This window comes from Solea solea, chromosome 1 (genome assembly GCF_958295425.1).
Source record: "Solea solea chromosome 1, fSolSol10.1, whole genome shotgun sequence".
Classification (NCBI taxonomy): Eukaryota; Metazoa; Chordata; class Actinopteri; order Pleuronectiformes; family Soleidae; genus Solea; species Solea solea.
The window spans coordinates 10,638,119-10,656,552 of NC_081134.1; the positions used below are offsets into that span (position 1 = coordinate 10,638,119).

At 41.7% G+C, this 18,434-nt stretch overlaps 1 protein-coding gene across 1 annotated transcript in view; it reads left to right on the forward strand.

The window, feature by feature from the left end:
- Window positions 1-18,434, forward strand: part of LOC131466605 (neurocan core protein-like) — a 44,812-nt gene that overhangs the window by 15,445 nt on the left and 10,933 nt on the right. Inside the window, exons 6-19 of the mRNA XM_058639978.1 lie at window positions 98-225; window positions 640-924; window positions 1,413-1,556; window positions 1,644-1,733; window positions 1,833-1,984; window positions 2,074-2,224; window positions 4,031-5,170; window positions 9,036-9,152; window positions 12,526-12,639; window positions 14,806-14,857; window positions 15,084-15,190; window positions 15,394-15,476; window positions 16,341-16,485; window positions 17,297-17,479. Of these exons, the coding sequence (XP_058495961.1) occupies window positions 98-225; window positions 640-924; window positions 1,413-1,556; window positions 1,644-1,733; window positions 1,833-1,984; window positions 2,074-2,224; window positions 4,031-5,170; window positions 9,036-9,152; window positions 12,526-12,639; window positions 14,806-14,857; window positions 15,084-15,190; window positions 15,394-15,476; window positions 16,341-16,485; window positions 17,297-17,479 (2,891 nt within the window). The remainder of the gene's footprint in view (window positions 1-97; window positions 226-639; window positions 925-1,412; window positions 1,557-1,643; window positions 1,734-1,832; window positions 1,985-2,073; window positions 2,225-4,030; window positions 5,171-9,035; window positions 9,153-12,525; window positions 12,640-14,805; window positions 14,858-15,083; window positions 15,191-15,393; window positions 15,477-16,340; window positions 16,486-17,296; window positions 17,480-18,434) is intronic.

Below are 18,434 nucleotides of genomic sequence, written 5' to 3' on the forward strand. Positions count from 1 at the left end.
GTCCGCGAGATATTATTTATGCTGCAGATTTCCAGTGATTATTGAAACGAAACAAGGTTTAAACCCATTTATAACTCCCACATGGTCATCTCCACAGTTATTCTGTCCAGCTACCCGATCTTGGTTGCTATGGTCACAAGGAGTACTCTGCTGGAGTGAGGAATTATGGGAAGAGGGACCCGAAAGAGCTGTTTGATGTCTACTGCTTTGCAAAGGAACTTGACGGTACACACACACGCGCAGATGTGATGTGATCTTTGATGTGTGTGTCTATACACGTCAATAAAAATACATACAGCAGTGAATTGATCTGCTGTTTGTGTCACCTCGTTGCTCCTGTGTGATAGATAAAAAAATGTTAGGATGACATTTCCCATCATGAAAATGAACATGGGCACTGTAAGCCAGCCCCACAAGCATCATTATATTGTTGTAAACACATATTGGTCCAACAAAAGTAAAACATTTCCAGACAAATGCCCCATTTGTTCCATCTGATACATTATTGGTATATTTTTTTAATCCAGGACCGGCCTCATTTCACATATTTCATATACAGTTATCTATCCAGATGTCTCTCTGCGAGAGGTCATTGGTCATTCTTTTTTCTGACACGCTGTCATGGTCTTGCTCCTTCAGGTGAGGTGTTTCACTCCTCAGTCCCGGGCAGGTTGTCTCTGTCCTCAGCTTCAGACCGCTGTGTGTCCCTTGGGGGACAGCTGGCCACCGTGGGGCAGCTTTATCTGGCCTGGAGAGCTGGACTGGACAGCTGCGCCCCCGGCTGGCTGTCTGATGGCAGCGTCCGCTACCCGGTGACCTGGCCTCGCCCAGACTGCGGTGGGAGCCAGCAGGGCGTCCGCACCATCACACCCAACAACACTGCCGACAACACCACAGTGCTATATGATGCTTACTGCTACAGAGGTATTGTAACTCTGGTGTTAAGCCAAAGGCTTTGTCTATGTACTACTTTGGACTCGTGGATTGTAGTGACATAGATATCATTTTTGTTATGTGTGGAGCAAAAATGGCCAAGAAATGAAATACTGCACTGATTTTACCTCGGTCTCCCTCATGAGAGAAATGTTGCTGTTGCCGTGGAGGCTCTGACAGCTATTAATGCAGTTTGAATGAAAACAAATGACATTACCACTGTTGTAGCTATGGCAACTCTGATTCCTGAGCCACGTTATCTACCGGGCCATCATGTATGTGTGAGACAGTTGGAGTGACAGGAGAGGAAAACAGAGGGACAGGATCGCAATGTCATCTACCGAGATGTCTGCTTCTGCGATAAGCTTTAGACTGTAGACTGATATTGGCCTAATCCTGCAAAATTAAAACGGTAAAACCGACTGCATAATATCATCCAGTGACTGCCATGTGAACAATCTCATCAACTTGTTTCCTAGGTAACACGAAGAACACAGGCTCTGTCTCTCAGATTTACACCTCCCTGTGGAAGCCCTGGAGCTACCTTACAGGCTTAAGTGATGCTGACTCCACAGAGACAGAGAGTCCAGACCTGACTACGCATCAAACTGTCACTTCAAGAGGTTTTACATTTGTCTGTAACCAGCTGATTAATAAAAAAATCAAACTACCAAACAGTAGATTTAGACATGTTATATATATTCATGCAGGATCCTTACACGGCGGTGATGGCTCACCTACCAACTGGACAGGATTGGTTGATCTTGAAGAGGAGGCTGCTCTTCACAGCACTGATGCTCGTGAGTCAAATATTGATGCCTGTAAATGATATTGCTTGTATTTTGAGGTATATTTGATTGCAACATATACTGTATATGTGTTGGTCTTCTCACCCACAGACCCCTGGTCCACAGAGTCTTCAGCCTTCTTTGTGACTCTCCAGCTCATCTCAGGACAGAGCTCCTTGGACTGGGGAGAACCACTGGAGCCTGGTCCTGACTCAGAGGAGTTTCTCCAACCTCCAGTGCAACCCACTGCTGCTGAGAAGAAGGTTGGTGTGATTTTATGGTTTAGTTATGAGGTTGGAAAATACAGCAAAAAAAATAAAATAAAAATCTGTTCATATGTTCATTAATTCAGGTGATGTCAAAGATTGTCAAGTCCATTTGGAAGCCTTGGAACTACCTGTCAGGGACTGGAGATGAGGAGGGAACCCAGTCACCAATTGGAAAGTCAGAGGAAGAGGAAACAGTGACAAAAAAGATTGATCAGCCCAGTACTTCATCACTAGGTGTGTGGATGTTCATTATATCCTTTCAGCTGGGATTTAATCCCTGATGTGCCAGTATCTGCTTAGCATATATTTATCTTCAAATATAGTTAGTTTTAGTCTAGTTTATTTTTCGTATTGTCAGTGACGGCGAGTGCAGGGAAAATCAAAATGACAATCAAAAAAGTGAGTGAGCATTTTATTTTGGCTCAAGTGAACTGTTTGGTATGCGACTAAGAGACAAACAGACGAGACATCTCATGTGTTTCTTATCCAAACAATGTCACAGACGGCACCACACACACACACACACACACTGGTCCCTACAGAAGCGTATTGCATTCACTTGAAAAAACTATTTTGGCTGTGTTTTTCTGAATTTATGAAAAACACAGCCAAAAAAAAAGGAGCTCACGATAATCTCACAAAAAATGATCTCATTAATTCTGAAAAACTAGAGGAAGAAAATATCCAAACACCGCCACACACTGATGCCCTCAGTAAGTCACCTGCCAAGCCTGAAGCTCTAAGTGACCCGTATGACAGTTTAACAGTCAGATTTGTAGATAGACTGTAAGAAAAACAACAGTGTCATCTGCATATAAAATGATATGCTTGTGAGGTCAAATGGAAATCATCATCATTAGCTTTAAACACAAAGTGAAGCTGTTTTTGCTGTTCACCCAAACCCCAGAAATAGAAAAGATGCGCTTGTTTCTGTAACCACAGGGTTGCACCAACGTCTCCCAACTGTCCGCCTTTAGCTGCATTCCCATTATTTACACAGGGGCACATTTATAGTGGGTTAAAAAGATCAGATTCTCTAAACATGGTCACAGGCAGGTGATGTAGGAAAGGGTAAAATTTTAACTCAACACCATGTACTTCTTTGTGCTGGAGACAGCCGTTCCCTCAGGTTCTTTGAGGTTTATGGGGTTTTATGTGCTGTCTGTAGAGGGAATTGGTTTTAAAATGGTCAGTGTCTGTGTTACATAGTTGTTGATTGTATTTTGAGGCAATTTGCGAGAGCATGTAGGTTCTTAGTTTCACACTTTGTTGTCGTTGTGAGTGAGTAAGTCTGTGTTCACAGGCAGTCTCTCTCTCTCTCTCTCTCTCTCTGTTTGACTACATTCAGTGTTATTTCTTCAAACACATTGATATAGGCCACTTTTATTACATTGTTAGTCTTTTTCCCACTGGTTAAAAACCCATTAAGACCCATTAACATCTGGATTTGGCTGCACTGGGAATGGAAACCATCACTATTTCCTCCTGGGTCTAATAATTCTGCAATATAGTGAGGTAAACATGCTATTTACATCTTACATGACAGCACCTGAATACAAAGGCAAACTATTTCAGATTTTTTAAATTCTTTGAGTGGTTGTATCTGTGTTGCACCTGCATTTACTCATGAAATATGGTGTAAAAGACCTGCAGGTTAGTAAATGATCATTCAGCACACAGTAATTCATTCTGCACTGTGCAGGAAAATGCTTTTTGATTTTTATAGGAAATGATTTTTATTTACTTATTTTTTTTTAAATGTTGTCTTTACAGTGTTCACAGAGCTTGTCTTGCTGGCATGGATTATATTGAAATAGAGATGGTGCAAGTCTAGTGAAAGAGGAAACCCGGTGAACAATACTGTATGTCAGACAGGTTTTCCCAGACAACTGTTTATTATGTCTCCCCCTTGGAAAGGTAGAGAAAATCCATGAAATGATTTGACTTTGTTCATCACTCTTGGCTTTATCTTTTGTTATTTTCTCTCTCTGTCTGACTTCACTCACTACTTTCTTTCTGTGTATTTCATGCCCTCTGCAGGTCTGTTTTCTTGGGGAAGTTCATGGTTCAACAGTCCCCCGAAGGAGAACTCTACACCAGCCAGTGAAGACTCACCTACTCCTCTGGCATCGACATTCGCTGCCTCCAGTATTGCTATGACTACAGAAAGCATTAAGAGCTCGGGGACTTCAGAGACCCACAAACCCACCACCTCCAGCTCTGCACCTGAAATCACTTCATCCAGCGGAGATAGCTGGGTCCGTGTTGAAGCAGAGACCACAACCAAGCAGAGTGACAAGAAGGAGGAGACCGTGGCCTTGAGAGCAGGTGGCAGAGGTGGCAGAGGGAGGGGGAAAAAGTACAGAGGGGAGGACAAGAGCAGAGGGGAAGAGAAGGAGAAAGGAGAGGAGAAGGGCAAAGGAGATGATGAGGGGAGTGGAGAACTCACCGGTGCAGAGGCAAAAGGGGAAATACAAGTCTCACGGAGACCAGCTGGAACAAATAAACCAAGAGAAAGATCCAGAGAAAGATCTAGAGAGAGGGGTCACAGAAAAGGACAGTCTACTGCTTCCACCACCACAACCACAACCCCTACTCCCACTGCCAGTTCACTGGAGCCCACAGTGATGACCACAACTGGCTTGGAAAATACCAACTTTTCCACATTCAAATCCTTTTCTACTTTGCCAGCAGAAACTCCATCACCTTCAATCTTGGCAGATACACTATCCACCTCAGCCTTCTCTTCTGAGTCATCTCAAGCCATGACTGAATCCCACACTCCCTCCCTCTCACCATCTCTTTCCTCTTCTTCTTCCTCCTCCTCTCCAAACACTTTGTCACCTTCGCTGACTTCCCAGAACTCATCACTCTCACCATCATCACCCTCTTCCCAGTCCCTGTCTCAAATGGTGGGATCAGGAGACCCATCGCCATCGCCTGACTACTTAAATAACCAGCACAGCTCCACTAACCTCTCAACACTGCTTCACTGGGTCCCAGTGAAGAAAGCAGGTCAGAACAGTTCTCTGGATTATCCTCCACTGCTGTCAGTGCCTGTGGATGAGGAGGAGCCGGCTTGGTCTCACGCTGTGGGCTCGGGGGCCCTGTTACCTGGCAACATGGAGGAGGAGAGCAGCAGAGGGGCGAATGTCAGTACCGTAACTCTGGGACCAACAAGTAAGCACTGTTTGTCTGGCATATTTAGAACTTTCAAATGTTGAATGGATGATGGTGGATGGGTAGACTTTGGGGTCACCGGTGTTATGTTACAGGCTGCTTCCATAGTGTTTTCAGATAAAAAAACAATATTTTACATTAACATTCAAATGCACTGGGCGTACATATGCCGGAGGGGGGGGGGGCAACAGGAAGCTGATTCTCTCCTCTGCAGTTGCCTGTTTTGTTTCTGAGAGTGTCACTGACAAGAAACAACAATGACAAAAAGAGTTTAATGCAAGGAACTTTTAACTGTCACATTATCTAAACAATAAGAATAATGTTTCTTCTTCAGATAGCATTAAATATAAAGGAAAAAGTAATCATCCAATTCACTGATAACTTTCGCAAGATAAAAAAAAGGTGGAATGTTACTGAATGACTTGAAATTGCGAATCAATGAATCCCTTCCATTTATATAATGTGTTGTTGAAACACACTCATAGGCAGCTGTTTCTGTCCTTGCTGCAAAGCCACTGAGTTCTGAACCAGAGGCAGAACTTGCTAACACAATCATCACCAACGGGAATATCAGTCAAAAGAGGAAAATAAGACAGTGGTTGTAAAAGAACAGAAATGATCGCGTAATACTCTTTTCATTACCCTTGCTCTGTCCTCTCCTCTGGCTTTTTTTTATTCAAAAGATTTTATTCCGACCAGAAGCAGAGATCACATCACTGTCACCACGCACAATCTGATGATTAAGTCTGCAGGACTGCACGGTGCTTTTCACTGAAGCTCCAGGCTGGCCACCTAGTTTACTACTTCTTTATTTACTTGATAATGAGAGTGTGTGTGTGTGTGTGTGAGGGGGGGGCGGGGGGGGCCTCAAAGCGCCTTAAAGCCCCACGGACATGATGCGATCACACATTTCTAAGGTGATTTATTTTGCTGCTGTTGATGTTCCCGCTCATGTCTGCAGCAGACGCGACTGAGCTTCCTGTTCAGTGTGTGAGGGAGTCTACAGATAGAGAACAGCTGTAAACTGTACTGACAAGCAGCCGAGGGCATCCATCTGGACTGCTGGTGTACAGTAGGAGAGGAGATTGATTGACTCGGAGACCCTGGAGTCGTGCAGGCGGAAGGCCATAAACATACAAACACACTGATAGATTTGAGGGGAAAGGATGTGGATGGATACATTTGCAGGAGATTGGACCAGAGTAATGGCTTTCAGCTGACATCTCTCTCACTCGCGCACACACTCTCGGCTCCTGTTCAGTCTCCTGTGGTCGGGTTTCATGTCGGTGGTCAGTATTCACTCTTGTGACTAGATCGCGGAGCACTTTATCAGTCAGCTCAATCAATGAAAGAATTGGATTCATGTACATGAGTGCACACACACACACACACACACACACATCACAGACACACAAATTCCCACTTAAGCCTTTTTCACATTGAAAAAAAGGATTTGTAAACCCAGGTGCACCCACTTAAAAACGGCAATACACACCATTCCCATTGCCATTGGTTATTCTGCCCAGTGGTGTTTTTTCTTCACCTGTGCATGAATTGAGATCATGGACTTTATGGAAACTAAACGAGTCGAGGGAAGGAAAGAAACAACAACACGATACCACTTAAGTGATCATGTTTACAGAGGTTAGTAGTTTGCGTCTTTAATTTCAGTCTGTCTTTAAATCAATCGTTTAGATGATCTGATTGATGAAATAAATTCTGAGCAATGTGCACTACTCTAAGTTTTAAAAGGTAAGGATCGCCAAAAACAGAGCAGACGAAGAAGAAATCAGAGCATTCAACGAGTCGTACATTACCACTGATGCCAATCAGAGTCAAAGCCGATATAAACCCACATGCAGTCATTTGATTTGGGAGTGAATTGCGATTTTAAATAATAATAATAATAAAAAATCTACTTTTAAAATCAGGATTAAACAGCTTGTTTGACCAGTGGAATCGGGGTATTAGTCCACAAAAACACTCTTCTTTCGTCCGTTTTCATCTTTTATCCTCTGCCATCACAGAAATGAGTCTCCTTATCCAGAATCCTATTTCCAATGCAAACCTTATTTCCTCAGTGTCTGCAGCAAAGACCATGTGTAATGTGCAGATAAATACTAATATACGATCTCAGCACTGCATTATCCACTCGCAGTTTTATCTCTGCAAACGTATTAGTTGGCTTTTGCTGTTGCCAGCTTATTATTGTTGTTTGGACCAGTGGTGTCAGCCACTGCATGTGGAGCGAGGGACAGTCCACTTTGTCAGTTCCTTCTGCCCGCTATTGATTTTCCTGCACCACTCGCTATAATGAATGGCCAGTCACACAAGGTTTATCTTTCCCGCACACACACGTACACATACACACACTGTAGTAAATCTGCTTGTCATAACAGTTTATATTTGTCAAGACGTGCCATTGACCTTCGCTGATGCACCGGGTGCAAGTGCACATTGGGTCTGCTGTACATTAAATAAAATGCATGGCTGGCTTTAGCACCTGACTTCAGCAGATTTTTCAAATCGTGAGCCGAGAGGTTTACTTTGTAAAATCTATCATAAATCTATAATGGTGAAGCCGAAAGTGGAGCTATCGAAGAATCTTTCTCTGCTGGGGTCCTTGTGATTGAAACCCTGCCAGTCTTGAGACTTCCATTGTTTAGGATACAAGACTTGGTTAGTTATTGGGCAGGAACGGCTGCCGGGTGTAATCATAGCCAAGGTATTGATTTTTCGCTCATCATACTGCGTGAATGCAAACACACAAACCTGCACAAACACACACACACACTGTTAACTTCACAAACCACCTCCCCCTAAGCGGTCCTCAGTGTCAGACAGAGAGCTGGCAGAACAAAGAGTCCCACAGCCGAGCTTTTGCGGCCAGGATGAACGAGTGTAATAATGAGCAGTTCAGGGGAGAAACATGTGGTGTTGTGTCAATTGATATGGAAATGTGTAATTGTGGAAGGAGACCACACACGTGAAGACATTTTGGGGGTGAATAGCGGGGCCAAGGCGCTCAGCAGGAGGTCTGCTCGTTTCTGTCCAGGGTGGCTAATGTCTGAAGTTCTCACGCTGCCCACTATGCTTGGTGGAGTGAGCCAAGGCTCGCTTTCCATGCAGTAACCATGACAACTGTGGCTGCGAGTGGATGGAGAGGTTGAGGCTCCGTGGCTCCTGATCCCTTCGAAAAAACACAGAGTGTGAAATGGATATGCGCGAGTTGTAACCACAGCTTTTCAGCTGAACTGCAATTATGGAAAATTAGGGTAGCATGTTTTGTTTGTTTGATTTTTTTTGTATGATGCGGGTGTTTATTTTATCCTGAATCCAAACAAAGATGAGGGAAAATGTCAAATAATTGCTATAATCACTGGACCAGATATTGGAAAAAGAAACATGCTGTAAAGAAAGATGTCATGTGACCAGGACTGCAAGGGCTGCAAATGTCTTCCATGCAGTTGGAGCATAACGTTTTGCTCCATGTTAGGTACATGGTAAATGTATATCCGACTCATATCTGTATCACAAATTGAAGACTGTGATATTGTTATCGGACCATTTAAATAAAAAGAAAAACTGTTCTCTTCGCTCCTGTTTCCACTTTTCTTTTCTCCTCTATGAGAGTAAACAGAACATATATATAAACAACAATCAACCATTTACGGACCAAACAAGTTCTTGAAATTTAAAGAGAATAAGGGATGGATTAATTGACAAAGAAAATGTATTTTATTGCAGTCATATTTACCTATTCGGGGAGATTAGTTACAAGCTTTGTCGCTGCCAAAATGAATCACATTAACAAACACAAAGAAATGTAATTCCTCCTCCGTCCTCTTCCATGCGTCTCTTTTAGTGGAGGTGGAGCCCTGCGTGACAAACCCGTGTCTGCACGGAGGAAAGTGCCTTCCTCAGGGAACCGGCTACAGCTGCTACTGTCCACAGGGATTCACTGGGGAGAACTGCGAGATTGGTGAGTAACGCTCAAACACACATGCAATCAAACGTCCCACTCAGACCCACCACGAGGCTTAATGAAGTCGGCTCTGCATCATTCTGTGCATATTGACGTAGGGGTCTTTAACGGCCTGTTGACAGGACAAGTCCAGGATGAGGTTGAGCAGTGGTTGGGTAGATATGGTAGATACCAATATATGGTTGATTTTACTGGCAAGGTTTTTTTTTTCGGTATTATTATCATTATTGCGTCATACTTAGAAAATATGCCCAGATCAAACAATCTACCAAGAAAGACAGAGAGTGTGCAACTAAAGACACTAGAATATAATTCAACTTTTGGGGAAAAGACTGCAGATCCATCAATGAAACAAAGAAATAAGCGGATGAAGCTGCAGCTGTTAAAAACTGGTGTGATTGCAAAAGTGTAGAATTTTAAAACAAGTGATGCAAATCTGATGAATCATGACATTTTCACAATCAAGGAAAAAAAAGAATCATTTGACAGCCCCACAAATCATATTCAATACGTTCCCATAGGCAGCCACATATACACATTCAATTAAACCACCGTTCCACTGTGTCACCATCAGTGCACCAGAACATTTTATTCAATGAAGGTGTTTTATTCCATCACGATGAGGACAATACAGAGGAAAATGTGTCTCAACTAGTTGTGCTTGATTGAATATGTGTTTTAATTTTTGGTTTTAACGAAATGTCTTTTTGCCCCTTTTCATTCAAATATATCCAGAGACCTAACCCACCTCTAATTGTGTTGATGCTGCATAACATGATTTCCAATCAAAGTTTTGGATGTCCAAGTCTCATTTAATATAATATATATAATATAATATATATATATATATATATATATATATATATATTCGTAGCTACAGACTAGCTGTCACGCTGTTTTCCTGAGTAGAAAACTGACAAAATAAACTACATATTAATCATTTGTATGGGATCTTGACGGACACTACTATCCCACAATCCAGTACACAGAAGACATGGACAGACTGTTAACAGGTGAAGCAGAGTTCACATTAGTTGTGGATCTTTTGTCTGGAAATAATAAGAACAACATTATATTGAATTTAGACAATTCTTGCATCAATGCAATAAACATAATTCAGATATTAAATTCACTGGAGTAGCCTGAAAATGTCTGAAAGGCTTCAGGAATTGTACTATGCATATCGTGATACCATGAATGCATAATGTGCATGTTGGTATTGCTCTTCACCCTTATGCCTCGTGTCAGATGTAGATTTCGAGCAGCTGCTTGCGAACCCTACTGGTCTGACACTTTGACACAATGTGTACATCTGTCTTAGGAGGCCTAATTTGTTCCTTAACACATGCTCAGCTCATTAGGCAGCTATTCCTATTGGAAGTGATCACTTTATGAATAGAAATAATTCACACACGGCAACATTATCATCTGTATTCACGGAGCCGCTTGGGCGGTGAACACCTCAGTACGCACCGTGTTCAGTGTCACAGAAAGAGGGATGGACAGACGGGGAGACAATCAAAGTGACAGTCGCTGATGTACGAGTATATGCTGTAACGGATTTGTTACGGATTTGTGGAATTTGTGGTACTAATTCTCTGAGGGGAAGCTTCGCCCTCTGCATACCAGATGAGAGGGAAGACAGGTGCGGTTTTATTATAGTCAACAATGAGGAGCTGGACTGATTTTTATGGGGAGAGAATTGAGTGATGCGTCTTTGACTGTGCGCTAGCATACATCAAGGTCATTCAATGACATTCATTAGGGTTATTATTATTGATATGTACGATGTTTTCCAAACTCAAAGTTTTGACCATGTGCCATGTCAGGTTTTTTGGGAAAAAACTGGCAACATGATAAATATAAAATTGACATCATATGCTATTGAAGAAGAGCAACCAATTATTACAATTATTGCAACCATTTAACATTTAGTTTTTATTGTGCCTGCGGTCTGAGTCATCAAATACTACTCTGACCTGTGGATTCATTTTCTCCAGTGTTAATAAAAAATGTATGATATAATATAATATCATATAATACATATAGGAGCTTCTTCTAATCCTTATAATATAACATTTCACAATATTTTTGAAAACATACGTCCTGCCACAGTGTTGTTCCCACATATGGGGGTTTTGTGATTTAAAATTTGTTTAAGGCCACATTTTTCAATTAAAAAAACCCTGTCATTCTCGTACTTTAATGTCTAAGCGATCTTTGATCTTACATATACACAATGACTGACCTTTTATTGAAAAAAAAATTGAAAATGTTTGCAAGGAAACACAAATCTGTTCAACAGCACCATTTTCCTCCATCACTCTGTGAAGAGCTGCCATCTTTAAAAACAGATAAATAGCCTCTCCTGTCAGATTAAAGTCAAACCCAAAACAGTTTGATGTCACAGAAAAAGTTAAAGCTTAGGAAATGTGATTTGAGATGATTCAAAAAACAGTTTAGGCTCAAGGTTTAATGAATAACATCAAACCTTCAGTGTGTAGAGTGAGGACAGTGTGACAAATGAAACCGTGTGTGAGGCTAGAGGTCATCCTAGTTTGAGCTGTCTGAAATGTTTACAGTAGATTTTCACTGTCAAGAAATTTAAACTTGTAAGCTTTCTCTCTGCACGCTCGCTGTTAGTTTTAATAGTTTTCTGCAGTCCTGGGGTGCCGCGTATGTCTGTTATCTTGGGACCAAAATAACCCCACAGTGGTGAAAGAGGATTACATGCACCACATTTCCAACCATAAAGCTTTGCTCTATTGATCCATGAAGAGAAATGTTCCTTATGCTGGTCACACAGAGGTGAGCGAGCACAGTGAGCTGCAGAGCATGCTGTCCTGGAGCTGGTCGCTCGTCTGGTGTTATTTAAGTCTTCCCCACTGGAGTGGACGTCTGCTAAAATGGGGGCCCGGGTCCAGACCAGGTCCAGCCTGTGTGCTCATTTGTCCTTCAAATTTATGTCCTCTCTTTAAACAGCTTCGAGAAATAAGCAATGCAATGTGCAGACCTCTGTCTCTCCTTCGTGCAGCCCTTTGTAAAGAGAGACAAAGAGCCGGAGACAAAAGGAAAGACAGAACACATGGAAGGCGTCTTCTGTGGGGTAATGAGGGCAAAAAATGTAAAGGGTGTATTCGATTGTCTGTATTCTCATCACACTCCTTTTTTGAATTACGACACTGTAACACACCAACATGAAGACACTCTGCTGTTTAAACCAGCGTTTCTCATGTCAGGTCGTGAACACCCACATACAGCAGTTTCTCTCCCTTGTTTATTAACAATATCTCCTCGGCAGGAAACACATTTTGAATTTGAGACCTGCAAACCATCTGTTCATGCCTGCCTTTTCTTTCCCTCTCTGCAGATGTTGATGACTGCCAGTCTGAGCCATGTGAAAATGGAGGCACTTGCATCGACAAGATTGATTCATTCCTCTGCCTTTGCTTACCCAGCTACGGCGGGGACACTTGTGAGAAAGGTGAGAGGCAGCAACCGCACACGCACACTGATAAAGAACACATGACTCCGAGCTATCTGAGGGGGATTTTATTATGCATTGTGTTCTCGTGCATTGTTGTGTGCAGCCGCTGTGGTGAGCTTATTAAGATTCGCAACCATCTCATACCAACAGCGAAAGGTGCCGGTGGAAATAATCCTGATTAGTGTGCAGCCGTGCAGCACTGTGAGACACTGTGTCACACACTGTGATGGATACCGACTGACTCTTCCTTGAGCACAAAAATGCATTCACCATTTTCCACATGTCAGTTTCTACGTACACCAATTGTTTCATTGTTGTCTCCTTTTATATGCACACGTGGCTGCATGCTTTGTGGTTGGTATAAAACTCATCAAAAACACTATTTCCTCGTGTTTTCTTTGGTAGTAAAAAGGATTTTTTTATGGCTTGAGATGACTGAAGTAAGTGAGTTGTTTCTATGTAGATAAAAGTTACGATTACGGTCAGTACATCATCTGAGAAGCAAATTAGGTTTGAATCAGCTTAATTCCTTTAGGTGTCACCTATTGAAACAATGTTCTAGTATAAAAAGTGTAATGTATTTGCAATACAGCTCAATTTGATGTTTTTATATGATGCATCACTGCCACCACCTGTTGATCATCAGGACAGTGTGAAAGTCACATGTGGACGTGCATTTACAAAAACAGTGACTCACTCCCTAAACATCGCTTAAAAGTGCTGGTTCCAGAAGATTACAGAGATTACCTGTAATTTGAACTTGTACTGATCTAAATAAAGCAGGCAAGCAAAAAGTATTCTTTTCCTTTTTGTAAGTGGACTAAAAGCAGCTTTATAGATGAAAAAGGGGGGGGGGGGTTAAGGGTAATAAGCAGTAAGTATTTCAAAATAATAGTGTTTAAAAACAATGTATGGTATGCTAGAAAGTGCTCAAAAAGTAAAAACCCTCTGGCAACCCTATAAACTGGAGACATTTCTGAGCCTGCACCAATATGACTTATATACATATTAAGAGATTAGGGGACGATACAACTTTGTTTTGTGTCTGATACCGATAGCACAAACTTGAGTATCTGCCAATACCAACATCAGTCCAATACAGTCATTTTAGACCATTTATGAACGTATGAAGCCGTTAACAACACACTTGTGCTGAGTTATTTCAAAGACATAATTACCAAATATTGTTCTCCCAAAAAGAAGAAATAAACAGCCCAAACATGACTAAGCTCAACGCTTTTGCAGATTTTTATGCAATATATAGGATTTTGGGGTTTTACATTTTTATCTGTCCGATATCTGATCCATTGATTTTGACCAGTATCGGACCATCACTAGTGCATGTGCTTTATTTTTATGCTTTTGGATCCTAAAGTATGTCTGTGTCGAACATGGCACTAATAATCCCCCATACAACACACTCAAACACAAGCATGGATAATATTATTCTTTTCTTGGCTAGTGTAAGTTTGTTTACATTTACTGTCTCGACTGCACTCCCTGCAATATATATATATATATAACTATATATATATATATATATATATATATATACACAGTATATACATATACTGTAACACCAGAACTCACAGCAACATAACGTGACGAGACACTTCTGTGGAAGATTGCAGGAAGTGCAGTCGAAACTGTAAAGGTAAACAAACTTGCACTAGCCAAGAAAAGGAATATAGTCAGAGTATAATTTGGTGAGCTACAATGAACCTTTCTGGACGGCAAGCACTGATTCTTCAACTCACTTGCTTCAGCTATCTCCAGCTCCTGTGAGTGTGCGTGTGTGTATCTGTGCACTAATGAGGATTAATGAATATCTAACCTTTGCAGTTATACATTAATCCAGAGGCATTGGTGTTATTAATGAATACTAATGGTGCAGAGAGAGAGGACTATGTGTGCAACGAATTGAGAAACAGTCCTGTATAATCACAGTTCTTGCATTTAGCCTCTCAAGATGCCAGAGTCATACATTTTATTCTTGAATGAGACAGAAAGTAAATTGTTCTTCTGCTTCCTCTCTCCTCCTCTCTTAGACACACTATTTTATCTTTCTCCACGTTCCTGCACTTAACTATGGTTTTACGTGCCCGTAAAGGAATAATTTCAATTTTTCTCATTTCCCCTCCTCCTTTCTCTTCATCTCTACAGACATAGAGGGCTGTGAGCATGGTTGGTGGAAGTTCCACGGCCACTGCTACAGGTAGGAGTGATGACAAAAAATGGCTGCACAGAGAGAATAAATGGAGTCACACAATATATGTATCTGCTGCAACCTCAAGTGCCCCATCTATCTGCATTACTTCTTCATACCCTTGAGTTATCCGTGACATACTTACTGCTGCGCTCTGAACCATTTACACTTGTCTCGCTGCATAATGTATGAAATATGTTATTTTCATTTCCACTTTCATGGCATTGTTCCTCAGGTACTTCACCCACAGGCACACGTGGGAGGACGCGGAGAAAGACTGCAGAGAGCACAGTGCTCACCTCAGCAGTGCCATCTCTGCTACGGAGCAGAGTTTCATCAACGGTGTGTTGGTTTCTGTGGGTCCTAATTTGTATGGAGTATTTACTAAATTACTAGAACATGTTAATTCACCCTCGGACCTGTTCATTTAGGAACAAAAATATGTAATATACAGGGCACATAACAAAGTGGCAGGAGGTGACACCCAGTGTGGCATGTTGCATGGTTTTCACAGTTTAATTAAGTTTAAGATTCTTCTTTTTCAGGTCTGGGTCACGACAATGCCTGGATCGGACTGAATGACCGTACAGTGGAGGAAGATTTTCAGTGGACTGATGGAAATGATCTGGTTAGTGATGCATGAGAATCATCATACCAGTTGTAAAGGCCCTGGAAAACTTCTAATGGCAAAAACAGAATTTTATAACATCGTTGAACTATTAAAAGCTGCATTTCTGGAGACAACACAATTGGTTCTTGTTCCTGAAGCATGTATTACCCAAAAAACACTGATACATAGGGTAAACCGAAACTCTTAACTTCACAAAGTCGCTGCTCTGTTGCTAATGCTGATAGAAAATGTTTTCAGGACCTTTTAAAGCTTAATTTTGAAGTAAAACTGTCTCCCGGTGAAAGCTAAATTCAATTTGTAATTGTAAGAGATGAAAGAAAAAGCACAACCCTAACAAACTCAGAACAAGGCCAGCTGCAACTCTGTGTAACCCTGACACCCATAATTTGTCTGCAGAGTGTGCCTCATTATATCTTTGTTGAACTTAACCTAACTAGGGCAGAGGACCGATAACTCGACTATGCAGTCCTCCCCAGGGTCGACTCTAGGTATCAGCAGAGGAAGGCACCAGACATTGTGACCTGATGTCTCTCTCCTCTCCCCCTTTTCTCCAAAACCTTAGATATACAATAACTCTGGGATTCACAGGCAGACTGACAGAGGATGCCCAACTGTTAATCATCTCCTTGTTCATGTTTGGCATTGTCTCAGTTCTCCTCAGATCAACTTATCTCATCACTGAAACTCCATCCTTGGTTGTCTCACCTGATAATCACTTCTCCGCAACAGTAATTGGACAATTTATCAGAAAATAGGGGAAATTGTTGCTTTTATAAAGATGAACAATCAGCGCTTTCCAGAGTTAGAATAATGACAAATGAAAACAAATAAAGTTGAATGTTGGTGTTTGCTCTTGTACAGGTTTATGAGAACTGGAGGGAGAGCCAGCCCGACAACTTCTTTGCAGGTGGTGAGGACTGCGTGGTGACCATTGCCCATGAGGATGGCAAGTGGAACGACGTGCCCTGCAACTACAACCTGCCCTACATCTGCAAGAAGGGCACAGGTACTGCGAAATAAGTGCTGGGCTAAATGAACTGTTTGGTTTCATTCAGTATATTATACATGTCGTGTGCAGAGATTTTGCTGTTTTCATGTAATCTGGTCGCTTGAGTGTTATTGTGGACCAGCTGGTCACCTGTTGTGCCTACATTTGAAGGTCACAAAAAGCATATGTGCCAGACATTAACAAACTTGTGTGAAGAATGAAATTCTGTCAAATATTTTTAGAGCATTTGCGCTCCCACACATTTTGCCCAGGCATAAAGTCTGATTTATTTGTCAGTACAAGCTGAGATTCTTTTGAGCTGTTGAAAACCAAGCAAGGAAACCAACTTTCTTAATCTGACCAGCTGTGAGGTGAAAGCAGTGAGAACGCTGAAGATACTGAGGATGTTCAGGATGAGATAGCAAAGGATGGAGAAAGATGGACAAGGACAGGGAGAAAATTAAGAAAGTAGTTTGAGTGTTTGTGGTCTCAGGAGTCTGTGGTTTGGCTGTATTCCCTGTCTGTTGCATGATTGCTTTCCTCTGGTCCCTCCACAGTAAAAGTCAACAATCAACTAGCAACAATGCTGCCATCTACAGGCAAAAACCCACCTGTGACTTTGTGCATTGAAAAAATAATAATAAAGGATTGTGGCTTAATTTGTATTCACATGTAAAAGTGAAACTGCAGACTACTATATGAATGAAGATATTGTGCTCTTTGACCCTAGACTGATAGAAACAAGGGTATAAAGTACACCAGCTTTTTTCTACATTATTACATTATTTGAAGACTTGAATAATAACTTAATTTCATTATTTTTTGGCAGTGCTGTGTGGGACTCCGCCCACAGTGGAGAATGCCCATTTGATAGGTCGCCGGAGGTCACACTATGACATCCACTCAGTGGTACGCTACCAGTGTGCTGAAGGTTTCTACCAGCGTCACATTCCCACCACTCGCTGCCGGGCTGACGGGAGCTGGGAGAGACCCAGGATCATCTGCACAAAGTGTGAGTATTTCGTGTTACCTAATACCAAATTGTGTCAGTCTCCCAGATAAACAGGACACACTTCTTTGTAGTGGAATTTGGCGCTTCTTATATTTAATGCTAAATCCCTAGAGTTCTCGCTAAAATGCATTCCACCGCAAGCATCTCTTGTTATTCTACGAGCTTATTCCGTTACTTCTTTTTCCTCTTCTTCCCATATTATGGCGCGTAACTAGTCCCACAGTTTTGCAAAAACCCCAACATATCCTATATGAAAACATGCGGTTTGATCGGGAAAGGTGTGCTATGACTTTTCTAAACGTTTGGAGTAACCATGGTGACAAAAATCTAAAAAAAAATGCAAATAATTTCCACATACACATGAATGGGAAAAGGTCGAAAGAAGGAGAAAAACCAAGGCCACTTCGGAGCATCACAGTGTTGTCATACTTTGACATAGAGATGTGATTGAAAAAGTCATGTCGTCCAAAGTGATACCAATAAGTCACACCATTGCAGAAAGACCTTGTTACAACCAGGGATTGAACCCCGGTCTTTTCGCTGCAAAGCAAAAGCTCTATCCACTACACCAACCATGTGGTACCTCAGTGGAGTATGTCGTCCAACATGACGACAAAAAGTCATAGTATAGTATGTCGCACAAAATAAGTTCAAAAAGTCATAGTATAGTATGTCGTCCAAAATCAGTCAAAAAAGTCATAGTATAGTATGTCGTCCAAAATCTGTCAAAAAAGTCATAGTATAGTATGTCGTCCAAAATCACCCATATATGTCATGTCGTCCAAAGTGATACCTATAAGTCACACCATTGCAGAAAGACCTTGATTCAACCAGGGATTGAACCCGGGTCATTTGGCTCCAAAGCAAAAGCACTAATCATAACACCAACCATGTGGTACTTCAGTGGAGTATGTTGCCCAACATGACAACAAAAAGTCATAGTATAGTATGTAGT